The sequence below is a fragment of the Erithacus rubecula genome (assembly GCF_903797595.1).
Source record: "Erithacus rubecula genome assembly, chromosome: 25".
Lineage (NCBI taxonomy): Eukaryota > Metazoa > Chordata > Aves > Passeriformes > Muscicapidae > Erithacus > Erithacus rubecula.
In genome coordinates, this window is record NC_136677.1 from 167672 (window position 1) to 183201 (window position 15530).

General features: G+C 52.5%; 4 protein-coding genes across 7 annotated transcripts; 2 read left to right on the forward strand and 2 right to left on the reverse strand.

The window, feature by feature from the left end:
* The first annotated feature begins 245 nt into the window (after nucleotides 1–245).
* On the forward strand, nucleotides 246–3458 carry CENATAC (centrosomal AT-AC splicing factor). 2 transcript variants are annotated; one of them, XR_013776813.1, is made up of 9 exons: nucleotides 246–621; nucleotides 724–889; nucleotides 963–1025; nucleotides 1193–1257; nucleotides 1398–1503; nucleotides 1843–1873; nucleotides 2255–2338; nucleotides 2574–2787; nucleotides 3146–3458. XR_013776813.1 is itself a non-coding variant. In XM_079326495.1 (9 exons), the coding sequence occupies exons 1-9, from the start codon at nucleotides 320–322 to the stop codon at nucleotides 3189–3191; spliced, it is 996 nt and encodes a 331-aa protein (XP_079182621.1). In that variant the 5' UTR covers nucleotides 246–319; the 3' UTR covers nucleotides 3192–3458. The 2 variants fall into 2 exon arrangements, 1 of the variants encoding a protein (XP_079182621.1); XM_079326495.1 differs by having other exon boundaries at nucleotides 2574–2706.
* A 90-nt stretch (nucleotides 3459–3548) lies between these two features.
* RPS25 (ribosomal protein S25) lies at nucleotides 3549–5557 on the reverse strand. 2 transcript variants are annotated; one of them, XM_079326497.1, is made up of 5 exons: nucleotides 5437–5557; nucleotides 5189–5284; nucleotides 4644–4827; nucleotides 4235–4333; nucleotides 3549–3667 (listed from the first exon to the last, which is right to left on the reverse strand). In XM_079326497.1, the coding sequence occupies exons 1-4, from the start codon at nucleotides 5437–5439 to the stop codon at nucleotides 4239–4241; spliced, it is 378 nt and encodes a 125-aa protein (XP_079182623.1). In that variant the 5' UTR covers nucleotides 5440–5557; the 3' UTR covers nucleotides 3549–3667; nucleotides 4235–4238. The 2 variants fall into 2 exon arrangements, with proteins under 2 accessions (XP_079182623.1, XP_079182622.1); XM_079326496.1 differs by lacking the exon at nucleotides 3549–3667 and adding an exon at nucleotides 3759–3845.
* Nucleotides 5558–5591: 34 nt separating this feature from the next.
* Nucleotides 5592–7377, forward strand: TRAPPC4 (trafficking protein particle complex subunit 4). The gene is made up of 5 exons (XM_079326505.1): nucleotides 5592–5810; nucleotides 5907–6081; nucleotides 6150–6253; nucleotides 6348–6474; nucleotides 6903–7377. Exons 1-5 carry the CDS (start codon nucleotides 5636–5638, stop codon nucleotides 6979–6981), a joined length of 660 nt encoding a protein of 219 aa, XP_079182631.1. The 5' UTR covers nucleotides 5592–5635; the 3' UTR covers nucleotides 6982–7377.
* A 110-nt stretch (nucleotides 7378–7487) lies between these two features.
* SLC37A4 (solute carrier family 37 member 4) lies at nucleotides 7488–15366 on the reverse strand. 2 transcript variants are annotated; one of them, XM_079326502.1, is made up of 9 exons: nucleotides 15151–15366; nucleotides 14829–15061; nucleotides 13293–13536; nucleotides 11896–12054; nucleotides 11448–11533; nucleotides 10769–10882; nucleotides 10418–10483; nucleotides 9203–9341; nucleotides 7488–8919 (listed from the first exon to the last, which is right to left on the reverse strand). In XM_079326502.1, the coding sequence occupies exons 1-9, from the start codon at nucleotides 15296–15298 to the stop codon at nucleotides 8753–8755; spliced, it is 1356 nt and encodes a 451-aa protein (XP_079182628.1). In that variant the 5' UTR covers nucleotides 15299–15366; the 3' UTR covers nucleotides 7488–8752. The 2 variants fall into 2 exon arrangements, with proteins under 2 accessions (XP_079182628.1, XP_079182629.1); XM_079326503.1 differs by lacking the exon at nucleotides 10418–10483 and having other exon boundaries at nucleotides 15151–15365.
* Nucleotides 15367–15530: the final 164 nt, after the last annotated feature.

A 15530-nucleotide genomic window follows, 5' to 3' on the forward strand; every position in this document is an offset into this window, starting at 1 on the left:
ACGCGCTCCAGCCCCTGCACCAGTTTCGTGACCGTTCTCTGGCTGTGAGCCCCGTCTAAGAGACACAGCCGGCTGTCTCAGCCGGAGTCCCCCACGCCCTGGGCCGCGCAGGGACTCGCCCAGCGCGACTGCGTCCGACGCTGGCCGCGGCTTTCCCGGGCGGCAGTGGGGCACTCTACCCGAGGGGCCGGGACTGCCCGAGGGGCCGGGTCAGTCTGAGGGGCCGGGTCAGTCTGAGGGGCTGGGTCAGCCCGAGGGGCCGGGTCAGTCTGAGGGGCCGGCTCTCGCCATCGCGCCTGCGCGCCGCGGCCCAGCCGCCATGGCCGTGCTCTACTGCCGGCTGTGCCGCCGGAGCGCCTTCACGGGCCGCCGGCACCGGTACAGTGCAGGGCATCGCCAGCGGCTGCGGGAGGTTCTAGCCCAGTTGCAGGAGGCCACGGCGGCGGCGCGGGCAGCGGCGGCCGCGGCTGCGGCCGATGGGTCCTCAGCCGTGCGGCGCTACGACCCAACGGAGCACGATGGGCGCGTGTGGTGCCCGTGCTGCGGCCGTGGCGTGCGGCGGGACGGGCGACGCGGCGGGCTGGCGCTGCTGCAAGCCGGGCTGCTGCAGCACTTGGCCGGGTGCGTGGGCAGGAACGGGGCTGACTGATTCTGCCGGAGGCCGGGCTCTCGTGGTACTCGGCCGGCTGCGGGCGGTTTTCACGGTGTCCCGCTGTCCCCCAGGCCCGAGCACCGCCGGGAGACGGCGCGGTTCTGGCGGGAGAACCGGGCGGAGGCGGCGCTGCGGGAGCGGTGCCTGGTGCCGGCCGAGGAGTACGAGCACTTCGCGCAGGCTTTGGAGCGGGCGCTGGCCGAGCACCAGCAGCGGGAGGAGGAGCGCATCCTCCAGGTACCCTCGGTCACCCCCGCAGCGGCAGCGGCCCGGCCTACGCTGGCCCCGCCTCACCGCTGTATCCCCGCAGATAGCGGCTGACATCCGGGAGGCCGAGCGCCGGCAGCGAGAGACGGTGCAGGCGGCGCTGCAGGTCGGTGAGCCGTATCCTGGCCTGGCTGCGCCCTGGCGGGGAGCGGGCACTACACTGCGCACCCCCAGCACCGGCACCCGGGTGCGCTCGGGAGGGCTTGGGGGCGGCTGGGTGGGGGCTGTGCTCACTACCGGAAACACTGTTCCTTTTTCCTGAATCACACTCAGCTTCAACCAGAGCCAGAACTTTGCGCGGGACCTTCTGTCTGCAGGCTCCCCGCAGGACCTGAACGGTGAGCACCACTTTTCTTAGCGGTGGCTGATGCATCCCTGCTCAGATACATGGGGAGTTTGGCACTGTCATTACCAGGATCTTGCAAATCTTTTGCAGACTTTTGTATACACTACAGTAAGTGCAGGCCTCTTATTGCAGGGACAGCCCTTGTGCTTCAGAAGAGCCTGGCCCAAGCGGAATGCAGACAGGACCTGATTTAACCTGGATGGAATCAAGCAAGGTTCTGACCTTCATTGGCCACCAGGTAGGGGTGACTGGCTAGTGAATGTGATTTAACTGCAAGTCACCAACAGCACGTCACAAAGCAGAACAAGGGGTGGTCTCCATCACAAAAAGAAACAGCTTTGTGCATTTGGGTGAGCATTTAGCCCAGTCTCAGTTATCCAAGTGTAACTTTCATTAAGCAAACATTCCTTAATATGCTGCGAGAAAAAAACAAATCCTCTTTTAAAGAACAGAAGAGCTTTCCTCTGCCTTTTTCTAATAGAACTTGATTCTGGAGAGGAATGAAGACAATGCTCTTCTGTTCAGAGATTCTCTTAAACTTAAGATTCTCATAAGCATTTTATGTTCCTGTTAACAGGAAACAGAAGGGAAAGGAAATGTACACACAGGTAAGTGCACCTGCATCATGACTCATGGGGTTGTTACGTCATGGCTCGCAAATGTCACAGGGATAACTCAAAGCAGTTTTGAAGCAGTTCAGCATAACCAGAAGGTGGTCACTCTTTTGGCAGTATTTAACATAGTAGAGGAGAAGAAAACACTTTAGCATAGTAGAAACCGTTGATGCTGCTGCTCTGGGGGGTGTATGATTTGGAGTGTGATCTGCCATGGCCTTAGCTGAGAAGTCAGCTCCTTTTCCTCAGAACATCCAGAGTTTACTTTGTCACTTGCTTGGTAGCATGAGCAGCAGACTGGGGGAAGAGGGGACACTTTGCTCCAGTTACAGTTTAGGGTAACTTCAGTGGCTAAGTATTCCCTGTGATTTTTAGGAGCAAAACCTCCATGGCTAATAGAGGAAGAAGATGGAAGTCAACAACAAATTGGACCTTCCTATGAGGAATTTCTCAAACACAGTGAGCAGCTTACACACCTTTTAGTCAACCTTGCTTTACCATCCTAGAGAAGCAAAAGCAATTTGATAAACTTGTGCTGAACAAGTATTTGGGCTTTTTGAGCAACCTGGTCTAGGGAAAGGTGTCCCCATCCATGGTACAGGGGTTGCAGCAATGTGATCCTTAAGTTCCCTTCCAACCCAAACCACTCTACAATTCTTTTTTTTGTGTTTTTTTTTTTTTTTTTTTTCCCCAGAGGAGAAGCAGAAGCTAAAAAAGCTCCCAGTGGAACGTGTGGGTGCCAACTTTGACCATACCTGTCAGACAAGTGACAGCTGGCTCCCTTCCTTTGGGCGTGTGTGGAATCATGGCAGGAGGTGGCAATCCCGGTGAGCAGCACAGATGCCCTGCCAGGGGGGAAGAGTCTGTAGCTTCTGTCCATGCAGGCTGTTCATGGAGCAGGCTCTGAGGTAGCAGCAAGCTACCTGCACATCCTGCTGTATGGGTTGTGCCACACAGTGCTTAATCCAGCCAGAGTCTCATTCTTGTCCTGGAGCAGTGAGCACATGGCTGTAAAGGCTGCACACATGAAGGCATCTGTCTCATTTTGCTTGGCTCACCTTTCAGACACACGTACTGTTCCACTGGTGCCTTTTAATGTGCCAGAACTCAGTCACCTAGCTGGAGCTATCACTCACTGAAGTAACAAATATTGAGGGAGCTTCTAGGCTAGAACACTATGCACAGCACTTGCTTACTTTTTCAGGGAGAGTGTTCATTATCTCTGTCTAAAGGTTACTCCAGTCTGACTTCTATGCTCTCTTTCAGGCATCAGTTTAGAAGTGAATCAGGGGAAAAGAAGAAAAAAAGGTGATTAGATGAAGAACAACAGACAGCCAGCTCTGTGGAAAGGCTGACTGTAGCTGCAGTTTTGTTGCCGACTGCCCTGTAAGGACACACAGTGTCCGTGTGAGCATCACATCTAAAGCCACACAAAGTCAGGTCCTGCCAGCAAGGACAGGCTCCCGTGTATGCTCTATCTTCCCTATCAGAAAGTCTGCTCTGTACAGCAAGTCATGCCAGTGGCCCATACCCACTAAAGAAAGAATTTTCAGAAAAATAAACTTTTTTTTAAAATACCTCTGTGTTTGTAGACCATTTGAAACTCATTTCAAATGCAGGCCCCACCCTGCATTAGTTAGTTAGGCAACTAACACCAGGTGTCTGGTATTTTCCTTCAAATTTATATTGCTTTCCTTCATGCTAACATTCATCCTTTATTTGTCTAACATCACTGGCTGCTGTAGGTGATGCAGAAGTTTCTTCCCTTTCAGCAACACATCTGTAACACTAATAAAGACAAATCTGGCTAGAACAGAAAACAGCCATGAACTCTACCAGAATCCACTATAAATTATGCATCAGTAATGAAACATACACATTCTTGAAAAAGCAAGAAAAATTATTATCAGTAATTTTATTGTGTGCATCTGCATATAAAGCATTGTTGATGAAGTCACTGGAGAACCTGCAAAGCAAGAAGTTCTCAGTCAGAAAAGCAGGTGAAAGCAGGCAAGCACAAAGCAAACAGTTTGACAGTTTTATTCCAGCAGGAACACTTTGGCTATGGTGCCCTGTGAGAGCAGAGAGGACAAGTGCCCGTTTGCCCTGCAGCTCGGGAAACAAATTATGCTTTCCCCATCCCAACGAGCACAGGGACAAAATCAGAAATCGCTTTTTAATTCTGGAGAACTTCCATTAATGTTCCCCCAGGAAGTTGCTTAGGATGTGAGCAAAATACTCTGTGGTGTCTGGAAGAACAGCCCACCACAGCCCTGTGGAAGTTGCCCCCTGCACAGTGCAGAGCGGCCCATCAGCTCCTGAGAGCACAAGTCAGCTCCCCAGCACCAGCCTCACCTCCCTAGGCATCCTCCCCTGCAGCAGGCGCGTCTCCGCCTTTCGTGTTTCGGGTATAGATCACTTGGGCTCGGTGCTTGGACACCAGTTTGATCAACCCTATGACAAAAAAACTTGCGTTAGTGTGCATGTATTGACAGATACCAGGGATGCTGAGGTCCTTCCTAGAGAGGCAGGGCAATATACAAGAGGAAATAAGGGACTTATGCAAGTCTTTTGTTCCTATATGGCTGCAATTACATCCAAATGTAATTACATTTTTATTCATACAGCAGTACCTCGATGTAGCAGAACTGCTGCTCCATACTTTGGGGCACTTCTGACACTGCAGGAAAGCTGCTGGGCAAGCAAGAAAACCAAACACCCAATTCAAGCAGCTTTCTGTTTTTTTCTATTTCTGAGTGCTCACCTTTGCTGAGCAGCTCCTGGAGGGCAGCCCGAGCCAGAGAGCCTCGAATCTTCAGCCTTTCTGAGACTACTGCAGGTGTGATGAGCTTGTAGTTGGGCACTTCTTTGCACAGTTTGTCATAAGTGGCCTTGTCAAACAGGACAAGGTTGTTCAACTTGTCTCTCACTTTCCCCTTGGACCACTTCTACTTGAAAAAAGACAAAAAACCCCCCTAAGCCATCTTGTAAGCAACAACAAAAGACGGAACTAAACGATGCCCCAAGAACTGCACCATCAAACGTCTCCGTATTACATCCCAAACTAAAAGACTAGTGAAATGCACAAAATCGCTTTTGTAAATGAACGTGGTGCAGATAATACCTACAGCATGTAAAAATAAAAAGGCTAAAGCCTGCTGTTACTCGGGTTTAACGCTACTGTGCACAGCTTGCTGGCAGATGAAGGGCCGGCCCCTCTCACACCAGGACGCCAGCCCGGCCACGCCGCACACGCGCCAGACCCGGGATCCCGCCGCGCCCCGAGCTCTCGGTCCCGCCGCTTCCCACCTTCTTCTTGGCTTTGCCGCCGGATTTGTTGACCGGATCCTTGTCCTTCTTGGCGGACTTGCCCGCATCCTTCTTCTTCTTGTCGTCTTTGGGCGGCTGCGAGAGGGTGAGAAGGATCGGGGGTGAGCGGCGAGGCGCGGGGGGGCGGCCCGGGCTCCTCGAAGGGGTTCCCGCAGCGCTCACGGCCGCCAGCGGCTCTCGGGGGGCCCGGCCCGGCTCGCCACCCACCCCGGCTCGGCCCCGCTCACCATGATGCGGCGGCCGCTGCTGCTCCGCAAGATGTCGGCGAGAAAGGAAGAGCCAAGCGTGGGGCTGGGGCGGGCCCCGCTGGCCCTGGCGTCACATCCGGAGCGGAGCCAGAGTCGGGCCGGGACGCCGCATCCGGGGCGGGCGCGGAGCGGGGCCGGGCCGGGCCGGGCGGAGGCGCCGCTGCCGCGCCCTTGCGCTATGGCGATCTTCAGCGTCTACGTGGTAAACAAGGCTGGCGGCCTCATCTACCAGCTGGACCACTACGCGCCCCGAGCCGACACCGAAAAGACGTTCAGCTTTCCGCTCGATCTCGTCCTGCGCCCGCACGACGAGCGCGTCGTCGTCGCCTTCGGGCAGCGGGACGGCATCCGCGGTGGGTGGGAAGGGCCGGGCCGGGCCGGGCCGGGCGCGGTCGGGCTTCCTGGCCGAGCGCTGCCGGACTGACGGACGCTGCCCCGTTGTCCCGCAGTGGGTCACGCCGTGCTCGCCATCAACGGCGCCGAGGTCAACGGGCGCTTCACGGCGGACGGGAAGGACGTGCTGGAGTTCCTGGGGAACCCCGCCAACTACCCCGTGTCCATCCGCTTTGGCCGCCACCGGCTCTCCTCCAACGAGAAGCTTATGCTGGCCTCCATGTTCCACTCGTGAGTCAGGGCGGGCCGGGGGTGGCTCGGGCAGAGGGGCTCGGGGCGCTGAGGGCCTGTCCCCACAGGCTGTTCGCCATCGGGTCACAGCTGTCACCCGAGGTTGGGAGCTCCGGGATCGAGATGCTGGAGACCGACACCTTCAAGCTGCACTGCTTCCAGACACTGACAGGTACCGTGGGGCCCCAGGCACACGGCACGGCGCTGCTTTGTCAGGGCGGCCTCTGTGCTCGGCCTTCCTCATGCTCCTGCCATTGTGGCTCCAGGGATCAAATTCATGGTTCTTGCTGACCCACGGCAGACAGGGATAGACACTCTTCTCCGCAAAATCTATGAGATTTACTCAGACTTCGCTCTGAAGAATCCTTTCTACTCCCTGGAGATGCCAATAAGGTAAGGGAAAGCCCATTTTTAGTAACCTAGCTGCAGCCCCTTACTGCTTTCTGCCTATGCAGTAGGAAATGCAGGCAGTCCTTGAGTAGCAAAAGTGGCTGAGGGAAGGGGAGGGAAGCCACAGCACACTGCTCCAGAGAGGACACAGACCTGAGCTCTTTTCAGTGCTGGCTCTGCTGGGGAAGTGGGAGGTTACACTTCCTTGGCATGAACCCTGCTCTCCTACCCTATAGTCAGGCCTATACAGAAAGCCTTTATCTTAACTAAGGACCAAGTCAGACCTCAACAGCAGTCATGCTGCTATGTCATAACTTTCTGAATCTCCCTTTGCAGGATGCAGAGCCAAAGGATGTGGAGATACTTTGTTAGCTTTGTTAACTCACTTCTGTAGGTACAAGTAATCCTTTTTGCTTTTCTGACTTTTTCAGGTGCGAGTTGTTTGATCAGAACTTGAAGCTTGCTCTAGAGGTGGCAGAGAAAGCTGGACCCTTTGGACCTGGATCATAGAGAAAGCCTCACCTGTTTGTATAGATTAATTCATCTGAAGAGTAGGGCCTCTCTCTTCCTGGCTGGCCTCTCACAAAGCTCCCCTCTCCACAGCAGAGACTGCACATCCCCAAAACATGCTTCAGTATCTCCCAAACTTCTGGTTTATCCCCTTTGCTGAAAAACTTACCTTAAACAGATTCCTCAGCACTGTTTACATTGGGCCACAGGACCTTATCTTGCTGTTGCAGCTCTGCTGCACTTGGGTGAAGAAGGTGCAGGTCTGTGGCCTTACCAGAGTCAGTGCTTTTCTTTCCTCTCATAAATGTACATACGTATTTTGCCTGTATAGCTGTAACTTATGGTCTGGCAGAGGGTTTCTGTATAGAAGTAATAAGTGTTTACTAATGAGGCAAATGGCTGTTTGATTTCTGTTGGTGAGGACATTTGTGCCATTGGCACCTCAAGAGGGTGTGTGGGGTTGGGGTGGTTTTGCTTGTATTTCTCTCCGTAAGACAACCAGGGCTCTTGTGACACTGCTCCATTTTTATTTCACATATAGAAGATAATCACATAATTAAGTACAAAATGTAATTCACTTTCCATTTTTTTAATTAAGGCTAGCTAACTACTCTTGTAACCAAGGTACTCAGCAAAGTACTTGCATGCAGGTTCTTTACAAGTTGAACTTGCCTCTTTCTGAACCCTAAAATATTAAATCCTTTTGGGGAAAAACAATATTGACCAAATTCCTGGTTAAATACCTGAGTGTAGCTATTGCAGGGTGCTGGGCCTGACTGCTAAGGCTGACTCAGAGGCAGCCCAAGCCCCTGCCTGCAGCCATGAGAGACGCAACTCTTGGCCAAACCATCCCAGTCTTCACACCTTGTACTGAAAAAATACAAACTAATGCTAGAAATGTGGGTTATCACAAAGCCCAGCTGCAGAAATCGTGGGTTGGTGGTGGCTGCTGTTGCAATTCCTGCTGCTGAGATAGTTTTCCTGGCTGATTGGCAGAGCACTGTTTGCGAGCTGCCTTGGCAGCAGCCGCCTCACAAATCATTAACACTGCACACAGACACGGCATCAGACAGGATCAGTTCACTTAGAAGGACCTTCTCTAAATGCCCTGAATTCCCTGGCGATTCCCAAATGCTGTGAAGAGCCCTGCTGCAGCACGTCCCGCTGTTCCCCTTGTCCAGGCAAGGCTGTCCCTCACTCCCAGCAACCAAGCCTTGCAGAGGCTAAAGCCTGGCTGCTGCCAGAGCAGGCTGGGCTGCAGCCCTCAGCACTCGTGATGTGCTGTCCTAGCTGAGCAGCACACAGCTCATGCTGAAGGAACCTGGGACCGCTGTGCTGATGGCAGTTGAGTGGGATGGATGCAGGCAGCAAAGGCTCGGTTCAGGGCCCCTGAGCAGCCAAGCTGAACTGATTACTGCCTCAGTTAATGGCCGAGACAAACAACAGTGACAACGCCAGAGGTAAGTGCACCTGAAGCCAGCCATTTTAGACCACTTGTAGTGGGAAAACGCAGGCTGCAGAGCCTGCTTGCTTCACTAACAGTGCTGCGAGGAAGAGGTAAAGTAAAATAATTGCAAATGTAAACTAGGTGAATTATCACATCTCGAGGGAAAAAGTGATCAGTAGCAGGAACCTTGTGCCGTCTGACACTGGGTAAGAAGTTGAGACATTTTTATCTAGGTTGCCGCAAAAGGTAAACTCATTCCTAGGCCAGTTGAACAGAAGCGAGCGTCGCTCACGTCAGCGTGGGAACGTCCTTTCCCCCTTCTCCTCACTCAGCCTTCTTGGGAATCCGGCCCATCCTGGTGCGGATGTTCCGCAGCAAGAAGAAAGCCACGGTGCTGGCGGTGCAGGTGACTTCAGCTACCCAGAAGGCTGTGGCCCAGCTGTAGTGCTTGGCAATCGTACTGAAAGGCAGCCCAGCCAGGAAACCCCCAACTGCAAGGAAAAAAAACAGCTAATGACACTTGTGGGCTCCCATATTATCTATCAGTACCTGCTTTTGCATATAAACCAAATCCTCAGGCCGGGTTTGAACTTGAAGCACAATGCAAAACCTGTCGGGCACGGCAGGAAAGCATCCCTGAGGCTTCCAGCTCTGTTATCTCTCTCCTTAGGTGCCTCCCCATGATTAGATTCTTGGCACCCAGGGGCTAGACCATGCTTCACCAAGAAGGTGCAGGGGTTTTGTTTGCTTTTTGGGGAAACGGGCATTACTTACCATTGGCCATGAGGGCCACTATGGCGTGGGAGGTGCCGCACAGGTTGGCAGGGGCACTTTCGTTGGCTATGACCCCGAAGAGGGCAATTGGCCCATAGGAGGAGAACCCAAACACAGCTCCCAGAGTCAGAATCCACAGCTGTCAAAGTAAGTTACAATCAGAAACAGCATCTGTGAATCTCACCACTGTCAGCAACTGTGGACAATTCTCAGATTCTAGACACAGTACCTGGGAGTTCTGACACTGTTAGGCTGACACCAGCTCCCTGGCCTGCAGCCAGAAGAGCTCAAGCCTGTAGAGACCCCACATCCATAAGACTGAGCTGCATCTCCACCACTCCATCTTGATGGCCAGTGCAAGCTCTCCTCCCTCCCACAGTTCTGTCCCCCACACCATGTAATACATCCTGGGCTGATTTGTAAGAAATAGAATATTGGAGAAAAGAGGATAATGAGCCCATGAAATCACAGGAAAGAACTGTCAATCAGGTTGCTTTCATAAACAATCCTGGAGCTACCAACTGAAAGTTTTTTTCAGTTTAGATGCATGGGACTGTTCAGAGCATGTTTATTTGTGACACACCTCTTTCTCATAAGTTCTATGTTACTAAACTGAGAAAACAAACAAAACAAAAAAAAACCCCAACAAAACAAACAAAAAAAAACCAAACCAAACCCCCAACAGTCTGAACTTCAGTGTTAGCTTATGCTCTAACAAACCTATCTGGCCCAAAATTATCAGTCTCTTTGCACAACAAAGGATAAGTAACATCTCCACATTATAGCATGCTTTTAGAATCGCAAATACAATTTCAAAAATCCCAGGAGGAAGTAAGTGCCATCTTATTTTCCAGATGTGAAACAGAAAGGAATTAGGAAAATACTTGCCAAAAATGAAATAAGAATGCATCTGCCAGAGCAGAATCATTTCTTTCTGATCTCACCCACAAGACTCCTTAGCTGGCTACACTTTACCTGCTGAACGGAAGTCCTCAGAACCTTCTGTATAAAACTTAGTTACATAGTTAGACTTTCTAAAGTCTGTTAGTGTACTCAAATTAATATAAGAAAATGTTTCTTTTACCAAACTTACAGTAATCTCTTCTAAAGGCCCCGGTTCTAAGTTCTGAGGTGCTAACCAATCCCTCAGGATAGGAGTAAGGCAGACCAGGGAAAGAAGAAACAGACAGAGGGAGAAAAAATGCAAGCAGAAACCTCATGTTCTTTTAGGCCTGTAAGATCAGCTAGAGGTTGCAAGGCTACAGTCCAGAAGTGATTTTCCTGAAGAAGAAGAAAAAAATGAAAGGAGAGAAGAAGTTTTTAAAATATATTTAGCATTTGTAAGGGCAGATGCAAGTGCCATCTCATGCAAAGCCTGGAAGGCAGGTTGCCCACAACACAACAGCAGGAGCACCCCAAGGCAGGCTAAGCCAGCACTTCTCTGGAGAAGTGCATAAAAAAGAAACCCTTGGGAATGGTGAAGAAACAATCATGCTTCCTGTCATCAAACCTCCCCATTCCAGGGCTATCCCTACAACTGGTGGCCAGCTGCTGCACCTGAATTACCTTGGGAGAGTCAGCTGTGACGGTGATGCGAAAGAGGAACATGGACAGGCACATCCCAGCCATCATGGAGAGCAGCAGCGCGTGCCGGGGATTCCCGTGGCTCGACAGGCCTGCCTGAGCACAGAAAAGCTGGGAGTCACAAACTGCAGGCACTTCCTTTCATACCTGTAGTGACCAGCACCATCCACAGCCCAGTCAGAAACAGGGACGGCACATCAACAGCACATCTGCTGGCACGCCTTGTCAGTGCGGTTTAAGGGCTGCACACAGTCAAACTGTGCTAAACAAAAGCTCTTAGTGATGAACAATACTTCTGTTATCAGCCACTTCCACCCCGAATCTGGCTCCAGATCCCACCACTGGATTTTAATGTGGGATTTTTTTCCAGCCAGAAGACAGCTATCAGCAAACAGTTCTTCAACATGGAAGTCTGGAGACCACAGTAAAGCAAACAAATTAAACACCTCAAATCTGACAGGCATATTGCAACCCCTAACATCAGCACACCTACTCCCAGCACCTTCTGGAGGGTCTGGCAGCTGTGCCATGCACATGGCAGAGCTGAGTAGGGGCTGTTTTCTGTGCTGTGCTCACAGCACCCTGCTAAGCACCTCAGTGAAGCAGCTCTGATTGCCGCTGTGTTCCCTGCCCAGCATGCATGAGGGTGCACAGGACTTACTTTTGCTACTGCTCTATCTGAAAGGTATCCAGCAGCAATGCTTCCCACCAGGCCCCCAATCTCCAAGGCACTCATGTAGGAGCTGCCTAGAACACAGATGATGCAAAGAACAGCCCATCAGGTTTGGTCAGAAGAGAAAAGCTGCTGTGGGCTCCAGAGCAGTCCCACTGCTGGAAGCTCACAGAGCACCTGAGCAGCTCTGCTGGACACAACCATCTGGCTCATCCCTGTTCAGGAATGCATCTGCTAGTCCCAGGAAGGTCCTGGGCTGCTTGGTGCATGCAGTGACTCCATCACTGAGTTATTTCAAAACCTATGTGTGTCTAAGCAGACAGCTAGGAAGTGAGCAAACAAGTCCCACAGGTGGAAAGGCCTTACCCAGGCAAACTCTGGGCAACACCTCCCAGACTGCAGCCCCAGAGCTTAATAACACAGTTTTACATCTCACCCACAAGCATGGACTGGCCCCTCTCCTGGATCAGGAAGAGCTGTCCCCAGTCAGTACAGCAGGTTTTCACTCCAAAAACGACCAGATAGCCTGTTGAGAGCACCCAAAGGTAGGGTGAGAGCAGCAGCTCTGCCAGGGTGCTGTTGTCACTGGAGGAACCTGTAGGAAGGTCGGGAGGAGTGTTACCACAGCCCAAACCACACCAACCAGCAGCCCAGCAGACAGCTCTGCAGGCAGGACCCAAGCATGAGAACATCCCCACACAGGGAGGTATTCACAGCTGCTGAATGGTAGTGAATGGCTCTACCTCCCCCTTGTTCTGCTGGTTTCAGAATCTCTTCTGATTCATCATTTTATTTCACATTCATTAAAGATTTGAAAAGAATAATCAAAACACTAGTCCGAGTAATTTTCTGTATTGCAGTTGCTAGTAAACCTGGTTGTTAGAAAAATCACGTCTAGATTCTTTGGGAGTGTTTTTAAGCTGTGCCTGTGAAAGCCACTGCACAGACCCAAACAAAGATGTTTTCAGATGCTACCTTGATCTTTGCACCAGTTTTCCAGAACACCAACAAATTTGCTCTCTCCAGAGAATGCTCTGGGGAAATAATATTCTTTTCTTATGCAAAGAAGTCGAGTCTGGCAGCACAGGCAGTATGGCACAGCATGGAACACAGGCTGAGTTTCCACTGGCCTTTAAATCCTACTGAAAACCTGTGTTGCAATTCTCATCTACATGTTCTGCTTTCAGAGAAGTGCCACACTCAGTGGTCTGAACAAACATTTATTAACTAGATGTCCTAGGTTAGGACAGAAACACTGAGCAGAGTCCATCGTGAGCCAGGGGTCAAGAGAGCCTAAGGTGGGGTGAGGGGAGAACTGCTGCCAAAGCAGAGGAGCAGAAGGTCAGGCTTAAGGAAGCATTGCCTGCTATTGTAGTTTTTCTCTCTCCACCACCCCACCAAAACTGCATTCACAGTCTGAGCACACTAGGCTCCAAGAAAACAGGGATGCTGGTAGCAGGAAGATATGACATATGGGGAGAGCCAGCCCTGATCATTTCAGCAACAGAGAGGTGTCTGCTGGCAGGCTAAGGAGCAAGGCTAACAGAAGGCTAACAGCACGCTTTCCCCCTGCTCTGTCACAGTCCCAGGAATCCCTAAAGCAGTCCCTTCCCAGAAGATCACAGTGGGTCTTGGTTGATACCATTTCTACTTTCAATTACCAGAATAAAGCTGCCAAAACCAACCCATTACCACACGCCTGTCAAACTGTGACCAGAAATTGGGGAGGATGGGGATGTTGGTGTGCTGAGAGCGACACACCTGTACCAGAATACAGACAGAAGGCACTGCATCTTCTGCAGCTGCCTGCTTGCATCGAAGTCACAGGCTCACCTTTCTTCCCTTTCTTGGCTCCTTGTTCAATGTTGGGCAGCCCAACATCTGACGGCTCGTTTTTTATCAGGACAAGGCAAACAAAAGAGACAACCACGCAGGTGAAGCCAGAGAAGGACAAAGTATTGCGCCAATCGTAGTTCATAGACACAAGAGCAGCGACAATGGGGCCTAAGCCTCCAGCCAAGTTCATGCTTGTAGACAGGATTGCCCACCAAGTCCCAAACTGGGAAGGCTCAAACCACTGTGCAACAAGAAAAACAGCATGAGGTGTATGAGAGTGACAGCACATCTGAAAACCCTCCCTTGAGGCCAGTGAGGTGGGGCTGGGCAATTCAGGCACAGAACTCTAAAAGCAGGTAGGGGGAACACCCACACCTGGATACTTTAGTCATGCAGGGAACTCCAAATGTTACTCAAGTGTCAGCCATAAGAGCTTGACAGATGCTCACACTGTGAGCCAGCTCAAAGTTATTTCCGTTTACAGACCGTGAAACTGAGACCTGGGGCAGGAGAGGCAAGTTTAAGAGCACATGGTTTTGTGCACTCACTTGCTAGGAACAGTGTCCTCATGGAGAGGTCTGCTGGCTCAGGAACTTGGATGGATATGCAGAGAGTCACAGGGTAACTTTAGGACTCGCTGTTGCATTAAGTATCAGACATGATGAGGTCTGCATTGCAATAAGTGCTCAGAACCAGAAACACTTGGGTGGTTCTTGTCAGCAGGAAAATGTCTGAGATCTACATTCATGAACATCTTCAGAAAACATCATGGCTGATATTTCTGTTCTTTGGGCCCTTCTTTTCTGTGCACTCAACTGTCCTGGACAGCCCCCTCACTGTTAGTTAGGGGAGGCTAGGTGCCTCACAGAAGGGCAATAAAGTTGTTCATCTCTTCCCCACTCTGTCCCACAAGTACATGCAGTACATTCATTCTTTGATTTTACATCTCCCGTGAGGGATCAGCATAAAGCTAACCAAGCTCCTTTCCTTCTGTCCTGAGAAATCAATCTGGTCCTTTTAGATTGTCACAAACCCCAAGTACACACACCTTGAAGACTAATCTCACAGCGTTCATCTATCTTACCCAGTTTTCTAACTGAACCACCTGTGATTTGGGATTCATAAGCTGCTCAAGTGTGCAGATGGAAGGAACTGACCCACAGCAAACCCCGACTTGCAGCAGCAGAGACAAGCAGTCCTGTGGGTCCATGCCTAAAATACTTAATTCCAACTAAGTCTGTCTCTACGGGCCAGAACTGCTGCCAGGAGATGTCACTCACCAAACTGAGCTACACTCGAGGCACATAGGGGCAAGGGCTACAGACAATCTTTGCTAGAATAAGCAAATCCCCGTGCACAGAAACTTGTCCCACAGACAGCAGAGTGCAGATAGTGCTCTAGACCACCTTGGCTGGAAAGGGAGTGATAAAAGCTGCAAGTGCCTCCGGATTCTGGGAACGCGCGGTCTGCACAGCCCTGAGGCCAGCACAGGTCACGAGCAGCGGCAGCTCCCGCTCCCGTCTCAGCACTGACCTTCCGCAGGATCTTCCCGCAGGGCGGCCAGCCCAGCCCCTGCGCCAGCCCGTTGAGGAACCAGAGCCCGGCGAAGGCCATGACGGTGGAGCTCCAGGAGAAAACCACATTGACCAAGCCAACCATGAGGAGACCGGAGGAGAAGAGCCAGCGGGCGCTCATCTGGTCGGAAAGGACTCCGCTGACGAACTTGCTGATGGCGTAGGCTGCAGACTGGCTGCTGGTGATGAGACCTGCGGCGGGCAGATCCCGGGGCCGCGTCAGCCCGCGGAACGGCCACCGCGGGGCCGGCGGGGCGAAGGGGCCGGGCAGCGACACTCACCCAGCTCGTCCTTCCCCAGTGGCACCTCGGCCATGACGGCGGGCATAACGAACGAGAAGGTTTTGCGGTTGAAGTAATACAGCGTGTACCCCACGAACATGGCCGCGAAGATCAGCGCCCGGTACCGCCCGTAGCCGCCGGCCGCCATGGCGCCGCGCTGCCCGAGGGGCCGCCGCCCTCAGGAGCGCCCTGCGCGGGCGGCCCGGCCCCGCCCCAGCCACGCCCCCGGGGCCGCCCAGCCCAGCCCCGGCCCCGCCCCCGGCACCGCCCCGGCCCGGCCCCGCCCCAGCCGCGCCCCCGGGGCCGCCCAGCCCAGCCCCGGCACCGCCCCCGGCACCGCCCCGCCCCGCCCCGGCTCCAGCCCCGCCCGGCACCGCCCA

Excerpts from the sequence above, each read along its gene's own strand:
- CENATAC (XM_079326495.1), top strand. The coding sequence starts at position 320 with ATGGCCGTGCTCTACTGCCGGCTGTGCCGCCGGAGCGCCTTCACGGGC. Across the intron at positions 1,504-1,842 it reads TGACCTTCATTGGCCACCAG|GAAACAGAAGGGAAAGGAAA; the intron begins GTAGGGGTGACT and ends TCCTGTTAACAG. Across the intron at positions 2,339-2,573 it reads TGAGGAATTTCTCAAACACA|AGGAGAAGCAGAAGCTAAAA; the intron begins GTGAGCAGCTTA and ends TTTTTTCCCCAG.
- RPS25 (XM_079326497.1), bottom strand. Across the intron at positions 4,828-5,188 it reads GCGGCAAAGCCAAGAAGAAG|AAGTGGTCCAAGGGGAAAGT; the intron begins GTGGGAAGCGGC and ends TTTTTCAAGTAG. Across the intron at positions 4,334-4,643 it reads CCAGGAGCTGCTCAGCAAAG|GGTTGATCAAACTGGTGTCC; the intron begins GTGAGCACTCAG and ends TTTTTGTCATAG.
- TRAPPC4 (XM_079326505.1), top strand. The coding sequence starts at position 5,636 with ATGGCGATCTTCAGCGTCTACGTGGTAAACAAGGCTGGCGGCCTCATC. Across the intron at positions 6,082-6,149 it reads CTGGCCTCCATGTTCCACTC|GCTGTTCGCCATCGGGTCAC; the intron begins GTGAGTCAGGGC and ends CTGTCCCCACAG. Across the intron at positions 6,254-6,347 it reads CTGCTTCCAGACACTGACAG|GGATCAAATTCATGGTTCTT; the intron begins GTACCGTGGGGC and ends TTGTGGCTCCAG.
- SLC37A4 (XM_079326502.1), bottom strand. The coding sequence starts at position 15,298 with ATGGCGGCCGGCGGCTACGGGCGGTACCGGGCGCTGATCTTCGCGGCC. Across the intron at positions 15,062-15,150 it reads ACTGGGGAAGGACGAGCTGG|GTCTCATCACCAGCAGCCAG; the intron begins GTGAGTGTCGCT and ends TGCCCGCCGCAG. Across the intron at positions 10,883-11,447 it reads CAGATAGAGCAGTAGCAAAA|GCAGGCCTGTCGAGCCACGG; the intron begins GTAAGTCCTGTG and ends TTCTGTGCTCAG.